Source organism: Stomoxys calcitrans, chromosome 2 (genome assembly GCF_963082655.1).
Source record: "Stomoxys calcitrans chromosome 2, idStoCalc2.1, whole genome shotgun sequence".
In the NCBI taxonomy this organism is placed as follows: Eukaryota; Metazoa; Arthropoda; class Insecta; order Diptera; family Muscidae; genus Stomoxys; species Stomoxys calcitrans.
This window is the reverse complement of record NC_081553.1, coordinates 208178771-208200209: the sequence shown is the minus strand read 5'-3', so window position 1 is coordinate 208200209 and position 21439 is coordinate 208178771. Positions and strand designations below refer to the sequence as shown.

Here is a 21439-nt window from a genome sequence, read left to right as displayed (position 1 = left end):
GCGGTGCAGACTTTATAATGCTCGCTCATACAACGAGCCCATAAGTACAAAGTGGGAGCTATATCTTTTTCTGAACCAATTTTGATGGACCTCGCCGGATATTTTCAGATGGATTATTATACAATCCGTAACGCATTTCGAGCAAATATGTTCAAAGTGTAATAACTAGGGTTGACAAATAACAACACTATGGCAATATTTCTCAAAATCGGGCGAACATATATGATAATTATATTAAAATCTGAACCGATTTCGACCCAACTTCTGAGATAATGTGGTAGTCGTCGAGGAAAGCGTTGTGCAAAATTTTGGCAAGATTGGTCAATAAATGCGCTAGCAGTGGCTCAAGAATTTAAAATCGGGCGATATATTGAGTTGCCCAAAAAGTAATTGCGGAATTTTTAAAAGAAAGTAAATGCATTTTTAATAAAACTTAGAATGAACTTGAATCAAATATACTTTTTTTACAATTTTTTTCTAAAGCAAGCTAAAAGTAACAGCTGATAACTGACAGAAGAAAGAATGCAATTACAGAGTCACAAGCTGTGAAAAAATTTGTCAACGCCGACTATATGAAAAATCCGCAATTACTTTTTGGGCAACCCAATATATTGGGAGTAATATACTAATCCGATCTGGCAATGTTAGAAGAAAATAATGTAAAAGATTTTGAAATAAGTAAATAAAAGGGATTATAAAGGCTCTAGAAGTGAAAAAATGTCTGCTATATTTATATGTGCACCGATTTCTATTAAATATTTGTTTCGTAAATTAAAGCAATAGCACCTACTAAAAATTGTTCGCGGAGTTTGCACGATGAAAGAAGAGGAACCAGTAAGGAAAGACTAAAGTCGGGCGCAGCCGATTATATAAGGATCACTATTTCGATTAGCTACCAACTAAATGATGAAGTGATAATATCCCCAATGGGTAGGTTTCAATAGTTGCAAATGAAAATATTCTTATACACATTCTAGATTTAGCTCAATAAAAAGGGCATCCTTTTATAGCAGAGTCTGAACTACGTGCAGCTGAGCGAAAGAAAATCGTAGAAAATTTCTTGAGGGGAGTACCATCTCCGGATAATATTTTAGATGCTTACGCCAGGATTGCAATATATGGCCACAGATTTTTCTGGAAAAGATAGCAAAGAAATTTTTGAAAAGTGGCACAGAAGTTTCGAAAATTTAAAAATGCATTTACTTTCTTTTAAAAAATCCGCAATTACTTTTTGGGCAACCCAATACCATCGTCGAAAAAAGTGTCAAATTTGATACTAAAGTGGCTCAACGGTTACGCTGCTGGTAAACCAAACTCGCTATCAACTCAGCTACAAAAGGCGCCTCAAGTAAGCAATTTTGAATTTCTTGCAAAAAAAAATGGTAATGCTGATACAAGATTTTTATAGTGAAGAACAATTTGTGTTTTTTTTGTATTGAAATGAAAATTAAAAAAACAACCTTTATTTTTACAAATATATTTTTAATTCAGTTATATGACAATACTATATGTATATGTGTGTGTGTTTTTTTTTTCTTCTATATATTTGTTTTTGTTTAATTTTTCTCTTTGCTTGAAATTGTTATGTTCTGCTTATGTTTGTGTAATAAAACTTAACCAACCATATATATATATATTTATTTAAATATATATAAATTTTTTTCGGTTTTTTTCACATTATAATAAAATTTAACTATTGTTTTTGAGACACATGCAAATACCATGATTTCCAAGAGAGAGAAATCAAGGCAAATGTAAGGGCAAAAATCGACAGACGGACAGACTGGGAGTGTGTGTGTATGTGTTGTGTATGTGTGTGACTGCGATAGGGATAGAAAAGGTGAGTTATTTGTTATCCAAGGTCGGAAAAATTATAGCCAAAAGAAATGGAGTTTCTCTAATTTGGGTGGTTTTTGTTTTGTTTTTAGAAATAAAAATTCTGGGTTTGTTTTTATTGTTAATCGTTTTTCTTTATAATATAACTATTGTTGTAAATAAGTTGTTGTTGTAGTTGGGTGTATGTGTGTGTGTGTGTACTCTTATGGTTATTTCGGGTTTGTTGTTTTGTTTTCCTTTAATTTAGTTCTTAAACATGATATAAATTGTTGTTGTTGTTGTTATTTTAATCCGTCAATTGCTTAAAATTATAGCTTACTTTTTGTTTGTTTGTTTTTTTTTCTCATTTTATTTTCCTTTTCTTTTTGTTTTATAATAATAATATTTCAAAATTTCTATACAATTCTTTTTGTTTTGTTTCACTTTCTTTTCCTAATGTTAGTGTTATTTTATACTCTTATATTCATATATTCATGAATGATGTGTTGTGGTGTTTTAGTTGATGATTTCCGTTTCCGTTGATAATTTCTTTTTTCCCATATTGTTCTTTATAGTCGGATGTGTGGGTCAATGGTTTATTGGCTCTGTGCTTTAATTTGGCGGCGGCGGTGGTGGGGTTTGTCTGGAGGTGGAGTTGGAGATGGTGGCTGTGGTGTAGTGCTGTTGGTTTGGTATTTTGTAATCGTTGTTATAATCTAAGTATTTTCAATACAGTAACATGTTTGTTTTTTTGAATTTTCTTCTCTGATGTTTTGTGTGTGTGTGTGGAGGGGTATCATTTTTTTATATTTTCTTTATTTTTTATATATATATATTTATATATATATATATATAAATATATTATTTTTATACAATCAAGAGGCAGTCCTTTTTTTGTTATAGATTCAGTTGCTTATGTGTACTGCGACAGGCAGAGTAGAGTTAGGGGCTTATTTTCTTCTTTATTTTTGTAGATTTTTTTTTTATTTCGTTATATATCACTCATTGTCTCTGTTTTTATGTTTTTTTTTTATTTTTTTATTTTTGTTAACAACCAACACATTGCATTTAGTTAAATTTCGTTGCATCGAATTATGTGACACAAGGATAGACCAATGCTGTATAGCTCTTGTTTTGCTTTTGCTTTAGTTTTTATTTTTGTCTTATGCATGTTTGTTCTTTTCTATTCATTGTTGTTGTCGTTGGGGTGTTTAACATTTAAATTTGACCATTGGTATGTTTTTGGTTGATAAACACTTGTCACAGCACCATTCAGCGAAAACTTCTTTCGTTAGCATTTTAAAGGCAGCCTCCGTCAAACCCACACATGTCCTAGAAAAAAAGGAAATTATATTATTATATGCCTTAGGAAAATATTTTTGTATTAATATTCAAATATGGAATATTTAAGAGCTGAATACGAGTAACTAAGAAAAGTCCAAACACACAAGTTAGTAAATTTGGCCTAATATCATTATAAATGTGGAAAAAGTTTCGTTAATCATTTGGTAGTTCATATCCTTCGCAAGTCGCCTAAAAGGAACAGAAGTTATGTTCCACAACTTAATCAACATAGTAACAGAAGATGGGGATCACAGACACTGGATATTGAAGTCCCCTAAAAGGAACAGAAGTTATGTTCTACAACTTAATCTACAGGGTAACAGAAATTTGGCCTAATATCATTAAAAATAAATTTGGCCTACTGTCATTATAAATGTGGAGAAAGGAACAGAAGTTATGTTCTACAACTTAACCTACAGGGTAACAGAAGATGGGGGTCACAGACTCTGGATATTGAAGAAATTAATTGACGTTTAATGAGAAACTATACTATACACTCTATAAAACTAGATGATAGGTACTTTATGCTCCCAAAATGAATAAGTTATGCTCAAACAAATAACTATGGACTAAAGTCGAGCTACACCTAAAGCGCATATTGAATTTGAGACAGCGAGACTCGTAGAATAATTTCCCTTCTCTCGTCAGAAGCTAAGATCTTTGAGGCACTACTTTTTCCGAGCTTACTACTACTACTAAATTTTCCGCAATCCCATGGCAGCCGGTTGTACGTACCGGTTTGACCCAATAAAGTCCTTCTTTGGTCCTCCTTCCAAGGACTGCCGCCTCAGTGTACAACATGCTGCTACAACAACAACTAAATTTTCCGTGAACATTCCATTAAGGAACAGGGGATACTTCTCTCATATCAATAAGTGCAGACCAATAAAAGTTTGAGCTCAATGATTAAGAACCTTCTTTTTTATGCCACGCCCGAACGGCGCACAGTGTTGCCCCGGTGCACCCGGCCAGGCGGGTTCTCGAGGCAAAAAGTCAAATTTTTAAGTGAAGAATTTTAACAGCATAATAACGGAATTCTATTATCAACACTCTGAATCACTAAAAAATAAAAAACAAATCAATCTGGTAACACCTCACAACGGTATACTGAGCTGTCAAAGGTGACATATTTCTTTACATCTTCTTCTGACATTCAATATAAATAAACTGTGTATTTAGAAGCCAAACAGTAAATATAATTATTTCAATTATTGTTTTAAAATGGAAAACCCTTGTATAGGTATGTAAAATAAGATAGTATATTATCAAGTAATAAAAGTGTTCAATGTGGTAAATATATTTTTGATTTAATATGTGATATCTTTTTTGGTGTAGTTTGTCTTGTTGTCCGTGTGTTGTTTGAAGTAGAACTTTCGGTATCGGGGTGTAACCGTACTTTCATTCTGTGAAAAAATTACAATTGCCCATGGGCAACTTTTCATAAAAACTTGATTTCAGACTGCGTAAAACTTAAAAATTTAGATATTTTTATGTTTTGGCTAAAGAACAGGGTACTACATTTTTTGATATCAGAAAGACCCTCTCCCTTACCCTAATTTTCAGAGACGCCAGATCTCGGAAATGGGTGGTGCGATTTAAGCAAAATTTTCTCTTATAGTAACCTAAAAACAAAAATTTGTGTCCAAATTTCAGATGAGCCAAATATACATATATATGTATATATAAACCAATCGCGTCAATATGGGACTCAAATAAAAGGTATTCAAGATGAGAAAACGTATCTGATATCCAATTGTCGGACGAAACACCCCTAAATCAGACATATTTAACTACCATGGCAATATGGGACTCAAATGAAAGGTATTTGCAAGTAAAATACGAATCTGATATCCAAATGTCGGACTAAGTTTCTCGGGACCCACAGCTTACCCAAAACACCCCCCAAACAGGATTTGTTTACTGATCATGGCAATATGGGACTTACGGGCTGCCCCTGCCCCAAAAACATCTCCCAAAGAGGACAAATTTACGACCATAGCGATATGGGGCACGAATCTGAAATAAATAAATTTACGAAGTGGTCTATGAAAAGTCTTTGGGAGTAAAGGCACGAATCTGAAATAAATATTGGGGAAAAAGTGTCTATGAGGTCAACCAGGGGCCAAGTGTTTGGCGGCCCGCCCCACCCCAAAAATATCCCCCAAAGAGGACAAATTTACGAAGTGGTCTATGAAAAGTCTTTGGGAGTAAAACACGAATCTGATATAAATATTCGGCAAAAAGTGTATATGGTATTTTAGAGTAGAACACGAATCTGATATATATTTTCAAGGCCAAGTCACTGAGTGGCCGCCCATTCCCCAAAACACCCCCCAGACCGGTCATATTTGCCGACTATGGGAAAATTGGGCTCAAATGAAAGGTATTTAGGAGTAGACTTGGAATCTGATATCAACATTCTAGAACAACTGTCTCGGGCACGTCCCACCACCAAAGCAACCCCCAAATAGGACGTATTTGCTCACCAAAACAGTTTGGGTTTTCAAGACAGTGGAGTACGACATTGACAGCTTTTTAGGGCCCATACCCCAAACCGGAAATATTTGCTGACTTTTACAATAAGATGTTTGAGATTGGAAAAAATTGATATCCAATTTCGAGGCCAATGGCAATATGAGGTTCACGATGCTGTATATTCTCAGGGTTAAGGGTTTGGGGGACCTCACCCCCGAAAACACCCCTAAATCGGACATCATGAGAAAATCGGAATCAAATTTGTGTGCGCCTTTAAGTGGCTTAAAATGGCAAGAAAAAAGTCGTTTCCTAAAAAACGAAAGAGTGTAGTTACCTACTGAGACCGTCTTTAAACTATTTAAAAGATAGCGATGTTGTAAGGAAAAGAGGTCATCCATAAATTGATTATAACGAGGATGTGAGCGACAAAAGGGAAAGATTGCTTCGGAAGTGTCGTAGGAATATGGACACAATACCCAGCTTTTGATTCATGCTACTTCTGTTGCGTCCAATATATATAGGGACTATAAAGATCGGACTGAAATTGTGGCTTCTACAGCTTCAAAAGTCTATTCGAATGAATGATATATATGGGAGCTATAACTAAATCTTAACCGATTTTAATAAAATTTTGCACAGATTCAAATAAAACATTTCATGCAACATTTTATAAAGATCGGACCAAAATTGTGGCTACTACAGCTTTAAAAGTCTATTCGGAAGCTTTAAAAGTATATTCTTTATCTGAACCGAAATGAAGCAAATTTGGTAGATTTAGTTCTAGGCCCATTAGAAACTTCTGTACAGAATTTTGAAGGTCTAACTAGCTCAAGTGATTTGTTGGCGGTGGACAAAAATGCAAAAATCGAAAATTATGATGACATTTTTTCTAATTTTTTAAAAAACACTTCACATAAAAATAGTTTAAAACAAAATATTAACATTTGAGGTTCCCCTTCCATTATTCGGTGCTTTGGTACGAAGTTTTTTTTTAACAAATCAATGCTACATATTTTTTCCCAAAAAACAAAACAAAAAAAAACAAATATTTTTTTTTTGATTGGGGCACCAAAATATAGCAATAACTGTCAACATTTTAATTTTCAACAGAGTGGATCTGAAAAGTCTGACTTGGGCCACCCTAATTCTTGTTCAGTATTCTTCGGCGAAGTGTCCCGAATCAAAAAAGCTAAATTTCAGCTGTACAAACTTGCACCATTTGTATATTTTGAAACAAAAATCGTTTTCGACCAATTTTTAGAAATAGGGTTAACAACTCCTTCGAAATGGGATTCTAGCGTATCGAAATATTCTCAAAATGTTCGCCGGGAAATTCTACTGTAGTCCCCTGAATGCACCCAAATCCAAAACTTAATATGAACGCCGGAAATCAGTCAAACAGAAAACATAATTCATAGATAAAGTCGTACGACAAAGTAAACGCCTTCTATAGGATTACGAATTTAAATCAAGAGATTGGTTTAAATGGGAGTCTGATATATTTATACCGATTTGGTCCAAACTTGGCAGAGCTCTTAAGAATCACAGTCATTGTGCAAAATTTCAGACAAATGGGATAAGAATTGCACCCTATGAAGGCTCCAGATCTTAAATCGGAAGATCGGTCTAAATGGGAGCTAGATAAGGTTAAAGACTAAAGTTGAGACTTGTAACAGAAGGCATCATGCAAAATTTCAGACAAATCTGTTAATAATTGCGATTTGGACTATACTCCATTTTTATACCCTCCACCTTAGGATGGGGGTATACTAATTTCGTCATTCTGTTTGTAACTCCTCGAAATATTCGTCTAAGACCCCACGAAGTATATATATTCTTGATCGTCATTACATTCTAAGTCGAACTAGCCATGTCCGTCTGCCGTCCGTCTGTCTGTCGAAAGCACGCTAACTTTCGAAGGAGTAAAGATAGCCGCCTGAAATTTTACACAATTACTTCTTGGGATTGTAAATGGGCAATATCGGTCCACGTTTTGATATAGCTGCCATAAAACCCTATCTGGGATCTTCACTTCTTGAAATATTGCATGACGTATTTTGTTATAACTTCCAACAACTGTATTAAGAATGATTCAAATCGGTCCATAACCTGATATAGCTGCCATATAAAACGATTTGGGGTCTTTACTTCTTGAGCCAGTAGAGGGCGAAATTATTATCCGATTTAGCTGAAATTTTGCATGAGGTGTTTTGTTATGACTTTCAACAACTGTGCTAAAAATATTTAAAATCGGTTCGTAACCTGATATAGCTGCCATATAAACCGATATGGGATCTTGACTTCTTCAGCATCTAAAGGGCGCAAGTATTATCCGATTTGGCTGAAATTTTGTACAACGGTTTCTCACATGACCTTTAACATACGTGTCGAATATGGCATGAATCAGTTTATAGCCTAATGCAGCTCCCCTATAAACCGATCTCCCTATTTTACTTCTTCGGCCCCTAAAGTGCGCAATTCTTACTAGATTTGGCTGAAATTTTACACAATGACTTCTACTGTAGTCTTTAATATTCAGTTCAATTATGGTCCGAAATGAACCATAACTTGATATTGTTCCAATAACATAGCAATTCTTTTTTATCTTTTGTTTGCCTATAAACCGATCTCCCTACTTTACTTCTTCGGCCCCTAAAGTGCGCAATTCTTACTAGATTTGGCTGAAATTTTACACAATGACTTCTACTGTGGTCTTTAATATTCAGTTCAATTATGGTCCGAAATGAACCATAACTTGATATTGTTCCAATAACATAGCAATTCTTTTTTATCTTTTGTTTGCCTAAAAAGAGATTCCGTGGAAAGAGCTAGACAAATGCGATCCTGGTAGAGGGTATATAAGATTCGGCCCGGCCGAACTAAGCAAGCTTTACTTGTTTCTATATTGCACTCAAATATGTCACAATGCAAAATTTTGGAGCTCAAGAGGCAGCACTGAGCGGCGTGTCGCATGGCGACACTACGTGGTAGAGAAGTTTTAATATGGCAGCATACCTCACAAAAGTAGCCAGCATTAGTAAGGGAATAACCAGCGTAGAAAAATTTCTGATGTTCCCGCCGGGAATTGAACCGTCTTTTGACGTCATAGGCGGGCATGCTCACTACTGCGCCAGGGCGGCCTCCTACAGAATTTCCGAGCCTTTCATAAAATTTCAATGATGAGGGGCCTAATTTTTTAAACTGAGCCGAAGAGCGACACCTCTTTCTGGAGAAGTTTTAACATATCAGGATAGATACCTCACAAATGTAAGCAGCATTATTAAGGGAATAACCACCGCTGATCCATTGATCCGAATCGTTAGAGAGGACTAGGCTATTACTGAAAGGAAGTAAGAAAGAGGTCCGTATAGCTTTTGGTGTCATAACGGGACAAATAGGACTACGAGCTCAAGTATGCAAAATAGGTGCAGCAAGTGATAGTAGCGGGTAGTGCTAACCTCTGCGCAACGGGGTCCTCCTATAGAATTTTCGAACTTGTCTATAGAATTTCTATGACATGAGTTATCAGCATGGATTTTGTCGTTTGCGTACAACTACGGCAACTTTGCAAGTCAACTCTGGCAGTTGTTGCATTCCTAACCTAAGACAAATTCTAACAAGTTTTGTTCAAGAAACTGTGGTTTAAAAACACAATCAAGCTTCTAGACTTTAACGACATAATCGGAAGTTTCATTAAGTTGTTTAGTTAATATCTGGGAGCTCGTTTTTGGAGTTCCTCAAGGTGTGGTGATATCTCCGGCATTGGTTAATCTCTGCCTTTCTCTTATTCTGCCCCTGTCCGTATCATATGCAGACGAAGTAATTGGCAAAATCGAAAAGGTGACATATTAATTAACGCAGATGTTATCAACGTGGGCCAGAAGCCACGATCGTACGGCTTCTTGATCCGAAGTTGATGATATCTTTAACGACAAAATCGAAATTTTGTCGATTTATTGGTCCAAAAATAAAAGTTGTTTTAGTTAAAATCCGGAAGCTCGTTTTTGGAGTTTCTTAAGGTAGGTTGATAACTCCGGCACTGGTTAATCTTTACCTTTTGCCCCCATCAAAAGGCAGGGAGATCGTATCATATGCGGACGAAGTAATCGGCAAAATCGAAAAGGTGGCATATAAGTTTTCGAGATGTCATCAACGACCGTACGTCTTCAAATCCAACATTTTGGAGAGGGCATGAAAGGCAACTATTGCCCTATCCACTTGCAAGAGAGCCATTGGCAAAAATTAGAGGTTTAAACCGCGTGTCATGAACTGAGTATATACCGCAGTTGTCAGACCTATAATGCTATATGATGTTGTGGTCTGGTGGACGACGCTTCAAAAGTCCACCTGGACGGTTAGGGTAAGTTTCTTAGCTCTCATAGATATATACTTTAGGAAGTTCTACGTGAGTCAGCGAAGTGGGCTACCGAAAGTAGTCTAGGCGTAAATCCTGGGTGTTTTGCTGGACAGGAAATTGAACTTCAATTCTAAAATTTTGGAGAGGGTACGAAAGGCAACTTTTGGCAAAAGTTGGCATCACAGCCGCACAGAGGACGACACTATCTTATGCTCTCCTTCCAAAGGGAAAGTTTCCTTTCCCTTTGGTCATGCGGCGGCTGCGGACACTGTGTTATTCTTGACCCAATGCCCGATGTTCCAAGCAGTGTGGATTACACGCTGCCTGAGCCGTTATTTGATAAAAAGCACTGTACCACTATTCCTGATAGAACCGATTGGAACTACAATATGCCTGGTAAAGAAGTTACATAGACTTCTATACGGATGGTTACAAACTAGGCGACCAGGTGGGCTTTGGGGTGTACTCTGAAGAACTAGGACTAATCATAATGAGAAAGTTACCCGACCACTGTAGTGTGTATCAAGCGGAGATTCTTGCGATTAAAGAAGTTGGGAAATGGCTTACATATAATATCATAACGACAACTGGCATAAATATCTTCTCAGATAGCCAAGCAGCCATTACATCCCTGGAGAACGTATTTCTGAATTCAAAAACCGCCCACAACTGTCGGAGATCTCTGAACGAGATGGCTGAACCGTTTCAAATTCATTTGTTCTGGGCGCCTGGTCACAGAGATATTACAGGGAATTGTAGAGCGGACGAGCTTGCAAAACTAGAAAATACCTTGAACATCCCAGGGGAACTGGAATATGTGGGTATGCATCTAGCGACATGTATGCTAGGTTTTCATGATCAGGCCCGAAGGGCAACGAATGACAGATGGTCACAAAGGGGGGATTTTGAACACTCCAAAATTATGTGGCCTGATCTAAAATTGAATAAGTCTACCGCTTTGCAGTCGCTGTCTAGAACAGACGTCTCAGTCATATTGTCATGACAGGTCACTGTCTGATCGAAGAACTTTGCCGAAACTGTGAAGGACGTCGAAGAAGAAGAGACTAGAACATCTGCTGTGTCTGTGTCCCGCAATGACAGCCAGATGGAATTCCATTTTAGGTTCTCATTCCTTTAAGAACATGCCTGATTTAGCGGATCTGAATATTCGCAAGTTGTTGGGCTTTTTAAAGCGATCTGGATGGTTCAACGGCAGGAACTAGATGGCATATTCTGATCCTGTGGTATCACAATGGACGAAAACGTATAAGTGAGTCTGATGTCAGACTGGCACTTAAACCTAACCTAAAAACAATTTTCTCCAAAACCAATGAGTTCATCATCGCGCAAAAAATTACAAAATTTGATGGTAAGCGGACAAAAATGCCACCTGTACTTTGACTAGAACAATTTATGGACCATGTTGGGTTTATAGAGAGGGAATCGGGTAGAAAGCTGTGGAGTGCGGAATGAAATAGGTGGTTCTTTGTATCGATGTCTGGAGTGATAGTGTGATAGAGATTCGGGTAAAAAGCTGCGGAGTACGGAATGAAATAGGTGGTGCTTTGTATCGATGTCCGGAGTGATTGTTAGCTTTTTGTTTTACTTTATAATACAGTTAAACATAGGTATGCACAAACCTGTAAACTTATCGTCCAATACTTTAACTTTGGCTACCCGAGTCTTTCTAGCCTACTAGTGATTAATCTCAAATAAGCTTTTATTAAATTCAAATTTCAAAGTAACACTTTTGTTTGGAGTATCATCAGTAAGCAATGAAGTGTATCTAGTCTATTGTATTTTCAATTATTTTTAGTTAGTAAGTAAAAAATAGTAGATTTCAAATTATTATCGACATTTTAAGTATTTTGAGAGTATGATATCAATGGAAGATTTTGATTTAAATTTATTAAAAAAAGGCTCTAAATTTTACAACTAATTTATTTTCTTTTTTGCGGTAACATAAAATTCTAGTACAAGCGATTTTATTTTCTTACGTTTTGTGTACCTTTTGGTGCCTGTGCGTTAGTGATTCGTGTAGGTTAGTTAAGAGTAGTAGTTAGGAGAAAGAATGTGAATATGTATGTATGTATTGGCAGATGGATGAATGGATGGATGTAGGGTTGGATGAGTAGTAGTGGTGGTTTTCAAGATCAAGTATTTGTTCTTTATGCATTGGTACTCTTCTTCTTCCAGTTCAGATGGTGCATTCACTTACCTATGAAAAAAGAAATTACAACCAGATTCACAGAAGACGGCTTCGTCATTATCATTGACTTCTTTGTGGCACATACCGCATGGATAGATTGGTGGCGCATTGGGATTTTGTGGATTGAAGACCATTGGTTGTCCAGGTGGATACATTTTGCCGGCACCCATTGTCATTGGTTTTGGAGGACCGCCGCCAGGACCCATTGGATTGCCATGGCCCATGGGGCCGCCGGGGCCCATTGGACCGCCGGGTCCCATTGGACCACCAGGACCCATTGGGCCACTTAGACCCATTGGACCCCCGTGACCCATTGGACCTCCGGGACCCATTGGACCACCGGGACCCATAGGACCGCCAGGACCCATGGGACCCATAGGACCACCAGGACCCATTGGACCGCCGGGACCCATTGGACCTCCAGGACCCATGTGCCCGCCCATGTGACCCATTGGGCCGCCAAACATTCCAGGTGGGCCGGCACCGCCCATAGCATTGTGATGATGATGAGGTGGCATACCGCCGTGAGGACCATGCGGGCCGTGGGGACCATGTGGCCCATGCTGATGTGGTCCATTCATGCCGCTGGGGCCCATACTGGGGCCAGGACCCATGCTGCCCATGTGAGAATTCGGAGGACCCTGACCCATATGTGGACTTCCGCCTGGTCCCATGTGAGGACTACCGCCAGGACCCATCATGTGATGTGGGGGACCACCGCCACCCATGTGATTTGGAGGCCCAGAGCCCATACCCATTGGGGGCCCACCACCAGGTCCGTGCATCATATGTGGCGATGGCATGCCACCACTGGGGCCGGGACTTGGACCGTGGCCGGGACCTTGATTCATGTTTTGCGAAAGCGGTGGAGCATTGAGGTGTGGTGAAGGTTGTTGTGGTGGCAACATTTGATTTGGTCCACCACCGCCACCACCCATTGAACTAGGACCGCTGCCTGTTGAGCCCCCACTCCCAAGGGGTACATGGGCATGTGGCGATTGTTGTGGCTGCTGCATAGGAACATTAGGATTCATTTGTTGTTGCATTGGTCCGCTTCCAATGCCGCCGCTTGCACCGGTATTGGGACCGTTGTTGCTATTGTTGTTGTTGGGTCCACAACCTAGTGGTGATGTTACAGCACTCGAGGGGCCATTGTTGTTGTGAGGACTAGCACCGCCCATGTTGGTCATGGAGTTATTACCAGCTGCATTGTTACTACTGTTATTGTTGTTGCTTGGATTTCCAGGATGCGCCGGAGAGGCCAAAGGACTTCGTCCCGGGCCAACAGACATATTGTTCACTCCACCTGGACCAGGACTAGGTCCCGGTCTAGGTCCGCTTCCGCACATTGGATGATGTGGAGACATTGCAGGAGGCCCGTTCCCAGGCGCTGGTGAAGATATAGGCACTGACGTCGACGCTGTGGTCGTCGTTGTCGCAGAATTCGATGAGGACGTACAGGAAGATGGTGTTGATGAGGATGGCAGGGGCCCGTTCGGTGTTATACTGGCAGATGGTGAATGTGGTATACCAAGCCTTAACGCCGCAGGCGAGAGCATAGGGTTTTGTTGACTTTGATTGCTGTTGTTGTTGCCGCTACTATTGATTGAATTATTGCTATTAACACCGCCACTTACATTTGAGGCCATACTATGGGCAGGAGAGATACCACCTTGTTGATTCGGAACCATACCGGGAGGAGGCTGCAACTGTCCACCAGGTCCGGGTCCCGGCCCTGGACCACCAGACATATGATTTTGTGGCGCTGGACCGTTGCCAAGGGGACTATGCATCGGAGGCGGGCCCATTTGGCCGTTGTTCATGTGAGGCGGAGGAAGTTGCGATTGATTTTGCGGGTGAGGTGGACCTGGTTGCGACGTTGGTGGGCCTAGAGGACTACCCATTGCTGCACTCATCGGTGAACCCATAGGCATCGAATTCATGGGTGAACACTGGCCGGGTCCGGGACCTGAACCACCTGGACCCCCTGGCATGGGGGAACTCATGCCGCGAGGACCATTTGGAACAGGACCGCCCATTGGACTGAGACCACCCATTCCCATGTGGTGCGGTGATATACTGGGACCACCCATACCTCCCATAGGACTCATGCCGCCCATTGACGCTAAGCTGCCCATTGGACTTCCCATTGGTGGGCCACCTGGTCCTTGTCGTCCATGCCCCATATGAGGAGGCATACCCATAGGGCCGGGACCCATTGGATGACCGGGTCCTCCGGGACCACCCATCGGACTTCCCATGCCCATAGGACTCATACCACGCATTGGTGGACCACCCATTGGATGATGTGGATGTGGAGGACCGCCAGGATGATGAGGATGCATGTGCGGATGCATATGTGGAGGGCCATGAGGACCACCCATACCCATGTGGGGACCAGGTCCAGGACCAAAATGACCTGGAGGGCCACCCATATGACTCATGGAGGACATCGAGCTGGACATTGAAGGCGGAGTGTCGTCAAAAGGATTCGAAGCTACAATAGTATCACCATAGCCGCCCATTGGCGGTGGGGGCAGTAGATCTTGTGGTGTTGGTGGTGCTTGGGATTGCTGCATTGAATTTGCCGCCGCAGCGGCCGCTGCTGCTGCTGCTGCAGCAGCAGCCGCGGAGTTTGCATTTGTCTTTCGACGCTTTTTCGGATTACTCGGCGCCGAGATTATATCCGTTGGAGGTGGTGGCTTAAAATCAGGCGGACATAGGCCACCTGCTGGACCCGGCATACGATATGGCGCCATACCGAGATTATGGGTCATGTTGTTGGTATTTTTCTTCCGAATGGTGGCAGCTTTTAATTCAAACGATCGGAAAGAAATATGTAAAAATGGCCTGCCGCGGCAGCAGGCAATGAAAAGAAGCAGGGATGACGATGATAACACTGAGGACTTAGCACCTCAACTATAGCCAATCAGTTATACGCCAGCAGAAGAAGAAATATATATCCAATTTTGATCTTCGTGCAAGTAAAGCTAATTAGCAATGTCTCAACGGCATATTTCTGGAAATAAGAAAGAGAAAAAATCAATAACGAAATCACAGATTGACCATGCCACAACAAAATTGTAAGCTATCTTACTTTTAATTTGTTTATTTGTACAATGATCCAAATATCCGGTGGTGTCCTTAGCCGTTGACGTGGAGAATTGGCTTAGCAATCTTGCACATTTTGACCATCTGCAACACGTTTGGTCAAGTGGTGGCGGCTATGGTGGACACCTAACAGCTTCCCGCTGTTTTAAATATTATCTTGTCTGCTCGACTCCTTCCTATCGTAGTTGCACTATATATGGGCAATAGCAACAAAAATTTCAACGGCGAATTCGGTATCGTTATTCGATTGAGATGCTAAATGCTTTTAAAATTCTTTTGCTTTTTTCATGCGACTTTCTTCTTTTGCTATGCGCTACTGCTGCTTCTTCTTGTTCAAAATATTTTTTGTTCTTTTATTCCTTTTTTCGCACCACCGCTCACTTTCTTTGACAAATTTTTTTTTCTTATGGTTTACTTTTACACGATTTGCTTGCTCATTTTCGATTTATCTTGCAATACTATTTTGGATGAGACACAATTTTTATTCGGAACAATAGAACGACAGCGACGCGGAGGAGTTTCAATAAAGTTTTGGTTATTGCTGCTGCAGTTTTTTTCTCTCCACTTCTTTTTTGATCAAATACGCCGTCGTTCTCCACTGTGTCGTCAGTTTCGTTGCAAAAAAAAATTTTACTACCACTCTCTGCTAAGTTAAGCGTACCGCATTTATTCGCTTATTCAGCCGTTTGAGGCGTGTATTTTGCAATTTGCGTTTGACTTTTGTGTTGTTTAGTTAGTTTTTATTCGATTTCAGGAAATATTGATTGATATTCCACAAAAAATTTAATAAATTTGTCGTCAAATTCCATCTTTTACTTGTACACAAACACACGCCAACCCGCAGAGTTGTATTGGCTATGGGCTCGCAGAGTTGTATTGCCAATCGTGAGTATTGTGATTACTTTGGTTACTTTCATAAATCTCTAATTACTCTCAGGGTATACTAAAAAAAGGTAAGGCCACTTGCATAAATACCACATATATTAACGATACAACCCTGTAGTTGATGGCAGAGCGGACTACATGGTACATTTATAAATGGTAACGTTAAGCTGACTTGCAACTAATTGTTTTTTAAATATTGCTCCTCTCTTTCTGCCATTATAGTGTCAGAACACACGATACAATAATGAAGAATAAAGTTTACTGCCATGGCCAAATAATTCTTCAGCAGGGCTGAAGTGACTGGACATAAAAAAATATATTAGATTTACACTGATCAATAAAAGATTTTTTAATATGTAGTAATTATCTGCTATCCCTTTATAAAATCAGTTGACGTGGGCCATAAACCCGCATTTAATGAGCAGTGTAAAAGTACGTTTGTATTAACACAAGTTTTAAGGACCATTGTCAACGCGACGCTAAAAACCTCAATGTGCTCATTCCGTTTTGGTCTTAAAGGTGGAGTTACATACTGCATCTGCAAATAAATCCCATAAAAGTAGTGTACGTGTTCGTCCTTTTTTCCTCATGGGGGAGGCACATCCCGGAGTGCCTTCTCCTCACGATTCTGGTCCGTGCTGGGATTGTAAAGAACCCCGGACCCGGAATCTGTTCGGTTTGCCAGAACCGCCTCCACTTGTCGATCTGTGTCGGTGAGATGTAACCGGTGCGTGGAGTGGGTACATTTCCGATCTTGCTCCGGCCTTACATCACTACGTCATACTGGATATGTTGCAAGGTGCTGTGCGAACATAGACAGCAGTGGGTCACAAGTGTCGTCGTCGCCTTCTGCGTCCACGTCGACCCCCCGACCTCTCCCGTGTGGCAATATATGCAACAGCAGCATCCCAGCCCCAATATTGTCAGCCCAGTCCCGGAAAGTGTATCATTTTGCAATTGAATTGCAACTGTCTCCGTGGCAAGATCGACGAGTATGAGGATTTTATGAGTCGGAAGAACATATTGGTTGCCGCGATCAAGGAGACAAAGCTGATCGACACCTGCAGCTTGCACAGTTGTCACGGATAGAATGTGCTACGTAAGGATCGCTTAGGGAATGGAAGTGGGGGATTGACCTTCGTGATGCCCCATTTCGTGCAGTATAGATCCATCTCGCTTGCGTCTGGCGCTAGTGACCCCTACATGGGGTTAGTAGTCAGGTCCGGTATTGCCGAGATAGAGCTATACAACGTGTACATACCACCGGTTGGTAGCTGTGTCCCAATTAATGGCCAAGCTTACAAACCCGACATAAGTGGGTTACTGGTTATCTGGCCGCAATGGGCATCACATTTCATTGCATTCTTCCCTAGGTAACGACAAACGGGGCATAGCGTTGGCAGAGCAGATTGAAGGCTCCACGTTTTGCACGGTGAATGAGAATAATACTTCCCTTACGGGAATACTTCCCTTACGGGAATACTTCCCTTACGGGAATACTTCCCTTACGGGAATACTTCCCTTTTGGGACTACTTCCCTTGCGGGACTACTTCTCTTGCGGGACTACTTCCCTTGCGGGACTACTTCCCTTGCGGGACTACTTTCCTTGCGGGACTACTTCCCCTGCGGGACTACTTCCGTTGCGGGACTACTTCCCTTACGGGACTACTTTCCTTGCGGGACTACTTCCCTTACGGGACTACTTTCCTTGCGGGACTACTTCCCTTACGGGACTACTTCCCTTGCGGGACTACTTCCCCTGCGGGACTACTTCCGTTGCGGGACTACTTCCCTTGCGGGACTACTTCCCTTACGGGACTACTTCCCTTTTGGGACTACTTCTCTTGCGGGACTACTTCCCTTGCGGGACTACTTCCCTTGCGGGACTACTTCCCTTTTGGGACTACTTCCCTTTTGGGACTACTTCCCTTTTGGGACTACTTCCCTTTTGGGACTACTTCCCTTTTGGGACTACTTCCCTTTTGGGACTACTTCCCTTTTGGGACTACTTCCCTTGCGGGACTACTTCCCTTTTGGGACTACTTCTCTTGCGGGACTACTTCCCTTGCGGGACTACTTCCCTGGCGGGACTACTTCCCTTGCGGGACTACTTCCCCTGCGGGACTACTTCCGTTGCGGGACTACTTTCCTTGCGGGACTACTTCCCTTACGGGACTACTTCCCTTGCGGGACTACTTCCCCTGCGGGACTACTTCCGTTGCGGGACTATTTCCCTTGCGGGACTACTTTCCTTGCGGGACTACTTCCCTTACGGGACTACTTCCCCTGCGGGACTACATCCTTGCGGGAATGGCTAGATTTGTATATCCCCATCCTATGGTGGTGGTTATAAAAATAAATAAAGGCCGTTTCTCTGAGTGTAAATAAAACAAACCCTATATAGGGTCGAAAAGGAATATATCGATGTATTGCAAATGGAATGACTAAGTGAATACCCCCTACCCTATGGTGGTTGGTGTAAAACTCCGAAGGTGTTATGATCTCAATTTAAGCAAGAGTAAAGAATTAATAAACAACAATTAATCGGCCCTGACAGCAACATAATTATAAATGTCAACGATACCCAAAATCACTAAAAAAATAACACAAATTTGATGCCAGAAGATATACGTACGATCGATTTGAAGTTAACGAAAAGCAAAAAAAAGAGTGCTCGACTCTGTCAAATTGCTGTTTGATACACGTTGAGATCATTTGTGGTTTGTAATTTATTTTCTTTGCTGTTGGCATTACTTATGGATTAATATCGTGTTGTTATGTTTATTTAACCCAAATTGTGTTAACAAAATGATTGAAACTTCACCTACATTTTAATAGACATTTATGATATATTAAACCCTCATAATGAAATCAAACTTTGGTTTTTTTCATTGAAAACAAAAATCGATATTTTTCAATTGTTGATGAATGGCTACCATTGTTAAAATATTTATAACAACACTATGCAACGTTGTTTTTTTTGTTCGTGACTAAAAACAATTTTCTTGCGTTGATTGAAGCATAAAAATCAAAACCACAAGTTTTTATCCCCCTACACTATAGGATGGGTACGTACTATCTTCGTCACTCCTTTTGTAACATCTGCAAATGCGGATTTTTGACCACATAACCTTTGATTGGAGTCAATGGACTGTCATCAGTATACTCCGATGTTCTTGCGGAATTTCCTAGGCCTCCTCCAGTTTGTGACGATGCAGGCTGGTATCGGGGCCGATCACCGCTCAAATGTATCGTTCTGCGCTAAAAGAGATTGGTTAGATCTGGCTAGGTGCAGCACTAGATTAAGTCAAGGAAGAAGATATTCCTTCTCGACCAATGGCGCATGCTTGGATACTAAGCATGCGCGTTAGATCGTGAATCCATACATGGAAGACTAAGAGAATGTAATCCCAATCTTTCAACCACCGACTGGAAGATTGTTAGGTTGGATGAAGCTGATGGTGACCGAAGACATGCAATATTCATATCTAACTCCGGCCGTATCGCAGACCTCAACAAGTTCGAAGGAGTTGTATCCGACGGATTCAACAATTTGAAACTGAAGGTCTATAGAAGCGGTGGGGTTGGGGAAACAGGAGATGACTCAGCAGTTGTTGCTGAACTCTTGACTGAGGAACTATCGACCAAATCGCTAAGGTCTAGCAGATTGCAGGAGACTGAAAATCCCCCTGCCATAATCGAGATAATAGGGGAAAGCTTCGAAACGGGATTATCCGGTTGGACTGGGCTCAAGGTATGCGCCCGTGGGAAAGGGCGGAACTCAAAAAGTACTTCGACAGCAGCAGCTAGTGAAGCATCTAAGGATGAACCGTCCACACCGCAAGTGTCCAGTGGAAGAGTGGTTCCACTACTTTATCACCTGCCCCTAGAGGCGTGCGGAGTATCGCATCATGGCAAGATCTAACGAATCTTGTGAGGATGAACTCCTAGCGAAATAAGAAGACGAGGCTAACGCAACAGTGGTGGAAGTTCTGAATTCTGACTATGGTCCGGTTTCTGTTTCATATATGTAAATCTCCACCATTGTAAGGCCGCCTCGGTGGCACAAAAGGTCCTTCTGATGACAGGGGATTTGACGTGGTTCTTATCCTGGAACCAAGGATGTGTGGAGGAATGGTTCGTGGACTAAGAATTCCGGTATTTAAACTACCCAAGAGTACGGGGAATGGGAGACCCAGAGCATGTATTCTTGCCAAGTGTAAATGTTTTTCTTCTTCCGTCGCTAAGCACTAAAGATGCAGTGGTAGCCAGCCTTTAGTTAGTCTCATTGCTGGCTGCCTTCTCTATACATGGCACACGATTCAGAGATGCCGTCTTTAAACCAAAAGTTGCTAATGCAAATCACCAGATATGTGTAGATCTACATGATCTAGAGCGTTAAGTTCAGCGCTACAAGAGAGAACTTCTAGATCAAGCGGCATATCAAGCAGGTCTAGACAACATTCATGCAGACATGGTAGGAGATACGGTAAACAGCTATCGGGTGAATGTAGTCCATTGCACCTGAAAAAATTGACCTCCCCCGGCAAACCAAAGTAGTTCTGGCTGAATTACGTTCCGGCAGATGCAGCCGCCTCAACTCCTACAGAGCACGGATGGATGCCGACGTGCAAGATGTATGTTCCGATTGTAACCAGCCAGACCCACTCGACTTAGACCCAGATCCTTGTGGACGCACCCTATCTTAGTCGCAGAGTTCCTGGGTCTTGTCACTCAACAGAATCAAGTCGACGAAAGATAGAACACAACAAACAACAACAATCAGATATGGGTACGTTCGGATGTCGACGAAAGGGGTGAGCAGCTTATCGAATATATTGTAAGTTGCAATCTTGCCATTTGTAATAAAGGGAACCAAAGGGAACACCATTCTTTATTACCTGGAACAAGCAGGAGGTACAAGATATTGTTTTTGTATCGAAAGATATAACTGGGAGAATATGCGACAGGGAAGTGTTGGACGACCACAGCTACTCTGATCATCGTTGGAGAAAATACTGCAGAAGTGGTCCCTCGGCTAACCAAAAGAGAGGCGGATTGGGATAAATTTCGGCACAAATTCTGCACATCTATCCCTTCTAGGCCGGCAAATGAAGTGACAACTGCGGAGAATATAGTTATAATAGTCAAGCGGAACACGAAGGCCCTGAATGACTTGCTTGTGTCAGCATGTCCTAGTGCCAAGCCAAGGGGCAAACAGCAACCGCCATGGTGGAGCCCT

At 41.2% G+C, this 21439-nt stretch overlaps 1 protein-coding gene across 2 annotated transcripts; it reads right to left on the bottom strand.

The window, feature by feature from the left end:
- Window positions 1–2165: 2165 nt before the first annotated feature.
- LOC106083610 (protein pygopus) lies at window positions 2166–16151 on the bottom strand. 2 transcript variants are annotated; one of them, XR_009397097.1, is made up of 4 exons: window positions 15298–16151; window positions 12286–15219; window positions 12000–12209; window positions 3125–3147 (listed from the first exon to the last, which is right to left on the bottom strand). XR_009397097.1 is itself a non-coding variant. In XM_013246747.2 (3 exons), exons 2-3 carry the CDS (start codon window positions 14975–14977, stop codon window positions 3027–3029), a joined length of 2889 nt encoding a protein of 962 aa, XP_013102201.1. In that variant the 5' UTR covers window positions 14978–15219; window positions 15298–16151; the 3' UTR covers window positions 2166–3026. The 2 variants fall into 2 exon arrangements, 1 of the variants encoding a protein (XP_013102201.1); XM_013246747.2 differs by lacking the exon at window positions 12000–12209 and having other exon boundaries at window positions 2166–3147; window positions 12210–15219.
- Between the last annotated feature and the right edge of the window lie 5288 nt (window positions 16152–21439).

Coding starts and splice junctions, on each gene's coding strand:
- LOC106083610 (XM_013246747.2), bottom strand. CDS start 14,977: ATGACCCATAATCTCGGTATGGCGCCATATCGTATGCCGGGTCCAGCA. Junction 3,148..12,209: donor TGTAATTTCTTTTTTCATAG/GTAAGTGAATGC, acceptor CTTTTTTTCTAG/GACATGTGTGGGTTTGACGG.